The sequence below is a fragment of the Littorina saxatilis genome, linkage group LG9 (genome assembly GCF_037325665.1).
Source record: "Littorina saxatilis isolate snail1 linkage group LG9, US_GU_Lsax_2.0, whole genome shotgun sequence".
Taxonomy (NCBI): domain Eukaryota; kingdom Metazoa; phylum Mollusca; class Gastropoda; order Littorinimorpha; family Littorinidae; genus Littorina; species Littorina saxatilis.
In genome coordinates this window covers 65,235,106-65,245,105 of record NC_090253.1, presented here as the reverse complement: position 1 = coordinate 65,245,105, position 10,000 = coordinate 65,235,106, and the positions used below count along the sequence as shown (strand labels likewise).

General features: G+C 43.4%; 1 protein-coding gene across 1 annotated transcript in view; it reads right to left on the bottom strand.

The window, feature by feature from the left end:
- The window catches only part of LOC138977327 (uncharacterized), a 30,619-nt gene that overhangs the window by 16,314 nt on the left and 4,305 nt on the right, over positions 1-10,000 (bottom strand). Inside the window, exons 2-5 of the mRNA XM_070350226.1 lie at positions 8,421-8,538; positions 3,993-4,310; positions 1,428-1,676; positions 1-143 (exon numbers count right to left, since the gene is read on the bottom strand). The exon at positions 1-143 is cut by the window's left edge and continues 70 nt beyond it. Coding sequence (XP_070206327.1) covers positions 1-143; positions 1,428-1,676; positions 3,993-4,310; positions 8,421-8,538 — 828 coding nt within the window. The remainder of the gene's footprint in view (positions 144-1,427; positions 1,677-3,992; positions 4,311-8,420; positions 8,539-10,000) is intronic.

Sequence of the window (10,000 nt, the reverse complement as noted above, 5' to 3'; positions counted from 1 at the left end):
GCCCCGACTTTCAGCTGTTTGTCGCCCTGCACGGCGCTCTCCACCCACATCCCGCGGTACGACTCCTGGAAGGCGCAATCCCCCATCTCGTTCTCTGACCGGCACGTGCCGCACGTGCGTGCACAATGACGCTTGAAGTCCGTCTGTCACAGCGTAATTACAATGCCAATTAATTCTTTATTTAACAACGGTAAATTAATAGCAGTGGTTTGCTTTTCTTTTTACATCTTGCCCTCGCCCTAAGAAGGGACTAATCTACTATGGCTAAAGGACACAGTGACACATAATTATCATGTCCGTGCACACTGACGCTTGACGTACGTCTGTCACAACACATTGTAGTTCAATCAAGGTGGGTTTAGAATGTAACAGATTATGTGATTGGTCATATTGAAGGTTATCAATTCTCGATGAACACCGGGAATTCAAATCCATGATCACCTGCTGGCGAAGCGCATTGAAACAGGCACAACTAGTCATAGACAACATTTACAAGAAGGACAAAAATACCGAGACCACAATTCACGCAAAACGATCAGGTCGATCGGACGACGTATGCATTTTCTGGCCAACGCGATTCAACTCTTTTGAGAAGGAGACGCAGTTTTAGCTTTACATCGATCACTATTACAAGGGGATAAACATGTACGTCACTGCATTGAACTGGAGTGGAGTGATATGATGTTAAGATGTGATCAGAACCAATCATTCCGGTGTCACGAACTGAAAACTCTGCCTGAACAATCCTTCTCATTGCGGTCAATGCGCACATGCGCTAACATGAGGAGATTAATCAGGTCGTGAACAACCTAACCCTAACCCATGTTCATTCGGTCAAAGGGTCGCATTTTTTAAGTCCAAGATTGGCGCATGCGCATTGACCGCAATACCCCCCGCGGGTTAGGGGGAAGAATTTACCCGATGCTCCCCAGCATGTCGTAAGAGGCGACTAACGGATTCTGTTTCTCCTTTTACCCTTGTTAAGTGTTTCTTGTATAGAATATAGTCAATGTTTGTGAAGATTTTAGTCAAGCAGTATGTAAGAAATGTTAAGTCCTTTGTACTGGAAACTTGCATTCTCCCAGTAAGGTCATATATTGTACTACGTTGCAAGCCCCTGGAGCAATTTTTTTTATTATTGCTTTTGTGAACAAGAAACAATCCCATCTCCCCCCTTTCCCCGTCGCGATATAACCTTGAACGGTTGAAAACGACGTTAAACACCAAATAAAGAAGGAAGAATTGACCGCAATGAGAAGGATTGTTCAGCAGAGATTTCAGTTCGTGACACCGGCGTTGTTGCAATCATTATCATGAAAGGAGCAAAAAGTTCGATGACAGATTGAATTTCAATAACACAGATAGAAACTTCTTGGTGATGACCTATAATCATTCAGTAAAATGTTGACTAAATAATCGATCCTTACCTTACAAAGGTGTTTCATATCCTGGCATACATCGTTCTCGATCTCGTCCTCGCACGTGCTGGCGTACACGCGGCGTGACAACGTCATGCGGAAGAAGTTGCGCGTGTCCCTGATGACGTCACCTGTGTCACAGACTAGGTCGAGCATGAGGTGCGCGGAGTGGATGTCGCTCAGCGGGTCAGAGATCCTCAGGCACCACGTCTGCTTGTGGATCTCCGCGTGCTGCACGATCACGAACGTCTGGCTGCCCTGGCGACACGAAAGACAGGAACGATTTGACGTCATTCAGTGTATTACACGGTGTGTGAAGCACGTCAGAGATTTGACGTCATATAGTGTATTACACGGTGTGTGAAGCACGTCAGAGATTTGACGTCATATAGTGTATTACACGGTGTGTGAAGCACGTCAGAGATTTGACGTCATATAGTGTATTACACGGTGTGTGAAGCACGTCAGAGATTTGACGTCATTCGGTGTATTACACGGTGTGTGAAGCACGTCAGAGATTTGACGTCATTCGGTGTATTACACGGTGTGTGAAGCACGTCAGAGATTTGACGTCATATAGTGTATTACACGGTGTGTGAAGCACGTCAGAGATTTGACGTCATTCAGTGTAGTATACGGTGTGTGAAGCACTTCAAAGATATGAGGTAATGCAGTGTATTGCGCGGTTTGTGACGCACTTCTAAGGCTGCCCTGAAGACAGCAATAAGAAAGACCTGATGTCATGCAACGTATCACACATTCATCAAAACAAATAGTCAAACAAACAAACAAACAAACAAACAAACAAACTGCTGATGAGACACCGTGGTCAGCCCCCTGCACTCTTTGGTTCAATAGTTCTCTCTGTTTTCCGTTTCAGGTACATTGGATGACAAGACAATGAGCCACCGACATCCAGCAACCTCAAGTTTGTGACAAACGAGATGACGGTAGCGGTTACACACACGTGACCCAAACAGCACGTGACACATATAAGTCACTGACAGCGCAACGTATGAGAAAATAATGCAATCACTTATTTCTTGTTGCCGCTGTCTGGTATCATAAATTGCAGTGCCAGTGACACCAGTAGCATATTTGACTTCCTCAATAAATTCCCTTTTAAACGTTCACTTTTTGGTCTCAGCACAGTTGATTGAAGTATATGTTTTAATGAAAAAATATATAGATTTCACGATTACCCATAAAGTTCAACAGTCTTGTTCTGCAATGGAGAAATATCGGATAGTGAGCCGTTCGGGTCAGCTATTCAAGTTAAGATTAAATCCATTAAGTTAACTTCAATTAGTGGGTGCATGTACAAACCAATCAGTTTCTCCAATTTGCAAATTTAACCAAGGAAAAAAGACTACACATTTAATCAATTTCAATAAGGTCAATGTTTTTATTTTTATTGAATTAGCAAACCGAGGTAACTGATTGACAACATGCAAACACATATATACATCGATTGTCTCCTGTCACTCTGCTGTCCCCACACTGAACTACGGCTAGCCATTCGAGTCACAATTACAGTTGCATTCTTTTGTACGTTGCTCAGTGTGTACTGATGAATATATTTGTTGAATCAATTTATTGTGCAGAGAACGTAGCGCTGTTGTTCGTTGCGTTGTACGTGTATCACATAGTGTGTGTGTGCTGTGAATACGTGTACATGTATGTATCATGTTACCAGACACGGTATCAGCGTGGTTACCTGCGCCCAGTGCGCAATGCAGTAGGCCTGCTGCTTGGTGGAGCGTGGCAGCGACACGTGCACAAAGTATAAACGTTATTTACCTGCGTCCAGTGCGCGGTGCAGTAGGCCTGCTGCTTGGTGGAGCGTGGCAGCGACACGTGCACAAAGTATAAACGTTATTTACCTGCGTCCAGTGCGCGATGCAGTAGGCCTGCTGCTTGGTGGAGCGTGGCAGTGACACGTGCACACAGTATAAACGTTATTTACCTGCGTCCAGTGCGCGATGCAGTAGGCCTGCTGCTTGGTGGAGCGTGGCAGTGACACGTGCACACAGTATAAACGTTATTTACCTGCGTCCAGTGCGCGATGCAGTAGGCCTGCTGCTTGGTGGAGCGTGGCAGCGACACGTGCACACACAGGCATGGGAATTAAAAATTGTAAAAAAGGCTGAAAATTTGTAAGTAATAAAAAAGTCGACTGCGCGAAGCTCCCCCGGAATTTTGTTCTCTCCAAAAAAAACAAATGGTGCAATTTGGTGTCATCTTAGCTCCAAGTTTGCCATTTAATTCAGTTTTAAGAACCATTTTTGCCTCCCCCATTTTTTTCGGCGGAAACTTCTGCTTTTTCGGCGGAAGAAAAAACCAATTCGGCGGAAATTTGCCTTTCGGCGGACAATTCCCATGCCTGACACAGTATAAACGTTATTTACCTGCGTCCAGTGCGCGATGCAGTAGGCCTGCTGCTTGGTGGAGCGTGGCAGTGACACGTGCACACAGTATAAACGTTATTTACCTGCGTCCAGTGCGCGATGCAGTAGGCCTGCTGCTTGGTGGAGCGTGGCAGTGACACGTGCACACAGTATAAACGTTATTTACCTGCGTCCAGTGCGCGATGCAGTAGGCCTGCTGCTTGGTGGAGCGTGGCAGTGACACGGGCACACAGTCGTCCTGCCGGAAGTCGAACACGATGCCCTCCCCTGCCTCGCACTCGCTCTCGATGCGCATGAGCAGCGTGGAGTCTGTGCAGAGCGCCGTGTCGTTGGGGTAGAAGAGGTTGACGTTGTAGCCGCCCAGGAAGGGGCAGGGGATCTTCTGCTCCGGAGTCTGCGACATCTGGACGATGGGCCAGCGGTCTATGGCCATCATGCGCTCGTCACATAGCTCTAGCGACTGGCGTGGAGACAGGCTGGACACCTGGACAATACAATACGATGCAATACAATGCAATACAATACAATACAATACCGTGGGAATACAATACAATACGGCGGTCAACGGCCATCATGCGCTCGTCACATAGCTCTAGCGACTGACGGGGAGACAGGCTGGACACCTGTACAATACAATACAATACAATACAATACAATACAATACAATACAATACAATACAATACAATACAATACAATACAATACAATACAATACAATACAGCTCTAGCGACTGGGGGCAGAATGGCTAGACACCTGCACAATACAATACAATACCGTGGGAATACAATACAATACAATATTAGCGACAGGCTGGACACCTGAACAATACAATACAACACAACACAATACTAGCGACAGGCTGGACACCTGCACAATACAATACAATACAATACAATACTATACAAGCGACAGGCTGGACACCTGAACAATACAATACAATACAATACAATACAATACAATACTAGCGACAGGCTGGACAGCTGTACAATACAATACAATACAATACAATACAATACAATACAATAGAATAGAATAGAATAGAATAGAATAGAATACAATACAATACTAGCGACAGGCTGGACACCTGTACAATACAATACAATACAATACAATACAAGCGACAGGCTGGACACCTGAACAATACACTACAACACAACACAATACAATACAATACTAGCGACAGGCTGGACACCTGAACAATACACTACAACACAACACAATACAATACAATACTAGCGACAGGCTGGACAGCTGTACAATACAATACAATACAATACAATACAATACAATACAATACTAGCGACAGGCTGGACACATGTACAATACAATACAATACAATACAATACAATACAATACAATACAATACAATACAATACAAGCGACAGGCTGGACACCTGAACAATACAATACAATACAATACAAAACAAAACAATACTAGCGACAGGCTGGACAGCTGTACAATAGAATACAATAGAATACAATAGAATACAATAGAATACAATAGAATACAATAGAATACAATACAATACAATACTAGCGACAGGCTGGACACCTGTACAATACAATACAATACAATATTAGCGACAGGCTGGACACCTGAACAATACAATACAACACAACACAATACTAGCGACAGGCTGGACACCTGCACAATACAATACAATACAATACAATACAATACAATACAATACAATACAATACAATACAATACAATACAATACAATACTAGCGACAGGCTGGACACCTGTAGGGCAAATCAGGTAGAGTCGCGATATCAGTCAGAGTACACTCCAATCAGAATTTCTATAGCATATCACAACAGACATGACCCTAACACCTTCCCAGTCACCTGTGATGACGTTAAGTCCCCCCCCCCCCCCCTAGTAGTAAACAGAATTGAACACATTTTGAAATGGCTAGCCTTTTGAAATCATTTCTGTAACAAGTTTTGCACACTTTGTGAAGGGAGTGGTTACAAACACGTGACAAACACGTGACAAACACGTGACAAACACGTGACACATACGGCATGTGATTCATCAAAGTCTCTGACAGCACAACGCATGAGAAAATATGATCATCACCAGCACCCAATCTAAGCTTGTAATCATCTAATGGATTGCATGTTAAATAGTAAAATAAAGTACACAGTTCTACCAGCGAAAGAAGCACACAAAATAAACACACAGTGTTCACTAGGGTTCATTTGAACACTATGTGTTTGTTATGTGTGCTACTTTTGTCAGCAGAACTACGAACAATGTGAACAAGTGCTCAAAACTTGTTACAAAATTGTGTTCAAAATGTTTTCCTTTATGTTAAGAGTGTAAAATGTCGGAGTAGAGAGTCAAATAAAGTCAAACACACAGTAGAAGAAATCAAGTTAAGTCAGAAAGGAAGCCAGGGTAAGTCAGAAAGGAAGCCAGGGTAAGTCAGAAGTCAGAAAATAAGCAGGTCAAAGAAAATATTCAATGACAAATGACACAAATTAACATTTGTACAACATTTAATGTCGCAGTTAATTTCCTTCATGTCGTGGAACAATATTTTGTATGTACACTAACGTTATTTCTTTTATACCGTCTTGTTAATTCAAGTGGTGAACTTCATTGCACCTGCTACATTTCAGACACTAGCTGTCTAACAATTCTCTAACGTTTGTGAAGACCAAGCTTCTATTAACAAACAACAACAGACCTATCCCTAGTGCATGTATTTAAACTATCGTTTAGTGCGCATTACCCGTGTGATTTAATAACGTAAATTGCGTGTAATCGCATTGAGTCGTCCCGGGGCGGTGCAGCTGACGCATGCTACCAGAGAATCCACGACACAAAGCAGGAACCTCAACAGCCAGCCGCCCCAGCACTGGATGGGAGCCAGTAATCATCTAATGGAGTGCGTGTTCAAACCAACGTCCCCACTGACCGCGAGTAGCGAGGCAGAACTGCTAAGAAGTAGACATGATTTAGGGCTTGTTTCCAGCTATGAAAGGGAGTTTTTCGATTTGCAAAACATAAAACAAATAATTACTGTAACAATGTTTTGTTGTCGTTGTTGTTGTCTTGTTTTAATTGTTTGTTTGTTTGTTTGATCTGCAGGACTGGGTAATGCCTCGATCTGCATACAAATGAAATATTACATAAGCTTTGCGTTTTATTTTGGTACATGCTGAACATAATATTTTATTATCAAGGACGTCAATCAGTCCTCATAAGGTGCAATACCGTTGACATCATTTTATTTTGATACACAAATATGTCAGATCCATACGGTACGAAACCCGGAATGGCTGAACCGTAGGCGATTTCTTTTCCGGTATTTTACATTAAAACGATATTCTACTTGAATCTTTCTGTCAACTGCGAGTGTAGAATGCTACAGACCTTCATCTGCAAGATGTGTTCGCTGCGCTGTGAGAACTGGGTGTACAGAGATAAGCCCATGACACATGACAGAAAGCCAAATAGACTCCAACAACACAATGCACAGTTTACACCGGTATTCATTTACATGATGTGTGTTTGCTGCAGAAGGAAAGTGTCTCGATCAATCGACGATGTTCGGAAATCACTCTGTCTGTTTTGTATGGGTTGTTAAGAGTGAATACCCTTGCTTTTATTGAGGCAAACTTGTTCACATTACATTATAAGCCGGTGTAAGACGAAATTTTTACTCCACGAAAAATGTACTCTGGAGTAAGAATTTCGTACGAAATTTTTACTCCGAGTACACCTTTCGTACGAGAAAAGAACTCCCCAAGGCACGAAAAAATTACTCCCTCCACGAAATGTGTACTCCCCGTTTTGTTTACTTCCAGTAAAAATTTCGTACGCGAAAATGGGATGCGGGCGAAGGGACAATGCTAATATTAGATCTTGCGCACACGAATGTCGCGCTACCCTCCCTCCACCCCTTCCACCACCAAGACTAACAGGGGACAAGGGAGCAAAAGTTTCGTACACCTGGCATGGGAAGTTAAATTGCTTGTCAGGGTGGAGTGATTTATTCGTTATTTATTCGTCAGGGTAGTAACATTTTCGTACGAAATGTTTATTCGGAACTCACTTTGTCGTGGGGAGTAATTTTCTCGTGTTATGGGGGAGTACTTTTTTCGTAAAGGGAGTAACATTTTCGTACGAAATATTTACTCCGGAGTAAAAATTTCATGGGAGTAATTTTCTCGTGTTACACCGGCAGTCATTAGCTAGGGTGTCTGTCTTCACATGTGGACAATCAGCACGTGAACAAGTGTGCCAAATTACAAGCAGCACGTGAACAAGTGTGCCAAATTACAAGCAGCACGTGAACAAGTGTGCCAAATTACAAGCAGCACGTGAACAAGTGTGCCAAATTACAAGCAGCACGTGAACAAGTGTGCCAAATTACAAGCAGCACGTGAACAAGTGTGCCAAATTACAAGCAGCACGTGAACAAGTGTGCCAAATTACAAGCAGCATGTGAACAAGTGTGCCAAATTACAAGCAGCACGTGAACAAGTGTGCCAAATTACAAGCAAGAGTATTAACTCTTTTACAACGCATAAAAAACCGACAAGAGTTATTTCCGAACATTGTCTTTGCAGTGTACCGACCTTCATCTGCACGATGTTCTCGCTGCGCTGAAGGAACTGCATGCACAGGTAGCGTGGTTCCTGGCGCTCCTCTTGGTGCGTCACTAGGAACTTGTTGTCAGGTGCTCGTCTCTCGCACCTGTCACAGGTAAAACACAGGTAAAATACAGGTAAAGGTTAAAACACAGGTAAACAACAACACACACAGGTAGCGTGGTTCTTGGCGCTTCTCTTGGTGCGTCACCTGGAACTTGTTGTCAGGTGCTCGTCGCTCGCACCTGTAACACAGGTAAAACACAGGTGAAGGTTAAATGAAAAATGTCTTTGTCTGGAATACTGCTGCACTAGCTTCCTTGTGTTTGCTGTTATTCTGACAGACGGGAATCCGAAGAGTATGTGTGTGTGTGTGTGTGTGTGTGTGTGTGTGTGTGTGTGTGTGTGTGTGTGTGTGTGTGTGTGTGTGTGTGTGTGTTTGTGTGTGTTTGTGTGTGTGTGTGCGTGCGTGCGTGCGTGCGTGTGTTTGTGTGTGTGTGTGTGTGTGTGTGTGTGTCTGTCTGTCTGTCTGTCTGTGTCTCTGTGTGTCCGTGTGTGTCTGTGTGTGCGCGCGCGAGCGATTCTCAGACAACTACACCACAGATCTTAACTTAGAAAATGAATTATTCCGGATAATGTCCCTGGACCTATATTTTTTTTTATAAAAACAGTTTTGATGACTTCATATCCGCCCTTTGAAAAACTGGCCAATCAGTACAAACGTACCATGTAATGGTCAAACTTCCTGGTCAAAGAACAACTCTTTAGCAGTTCCTGGCAAGTCCGGAATGTGCACATTACCCGAGCGACACCGGATGGCCGATCTATGACCACTTGTAGCAAATGTCAAGGAACCCAAGTCAGGTTCAAGTCATATCTGTCGGACATCAGACTGGAGACTGGACAAGGAAGCTGTATGTTCTGTTAAACGTTCAGATTTTGATACAGAGAATTCATAAACATACAAATGGACGGTAGTTCAAGACGACGCACGGAAGTTTATTCATCGTTTTGCAACATCAAGACAGCGCCCTTTGTGGATATATTTCTTTTAACATTCAGCAGAAAAAACGATGCATGGGAGGAGGACATTAGGGTGGTCCCTAGAGTGCCGCCTCCTTGTTTCCACATGGCCGACAGTCGGCCGCGTTACTCGCCGCGGTTCTCTTTGTGCGGGCTGGGGTGACGCCGCACAGCTAGGGATGGAGTGGAAAGAATGGTTCTCACCGGGAAGAGAAATCAATAACGAGGTACCGCGAGCAGCTGTTATGAATGATACAGTGATCATAGTGAGACATAGTTCTGCGTACTCTTGAAAGTGATATCCTGCTCTAATATTTCTACAGTCTGATCATCATGTCGTCTCTACCAGAGACATATTGCAGCGTACTCTTGACGGCGTTATCCTGCTTTAATCTTTCTGGTCCATGCCACAGTCTGATCATTATCATGTACTATCTAGAAAAGGTATATTTATGTGTAGTCTTGAGGGGGTTATCCTACTCTAACCATTCGATCTACTCTGTGACAGTCTGATCATTATAATGTACTATCTAGAAAAGGTATAT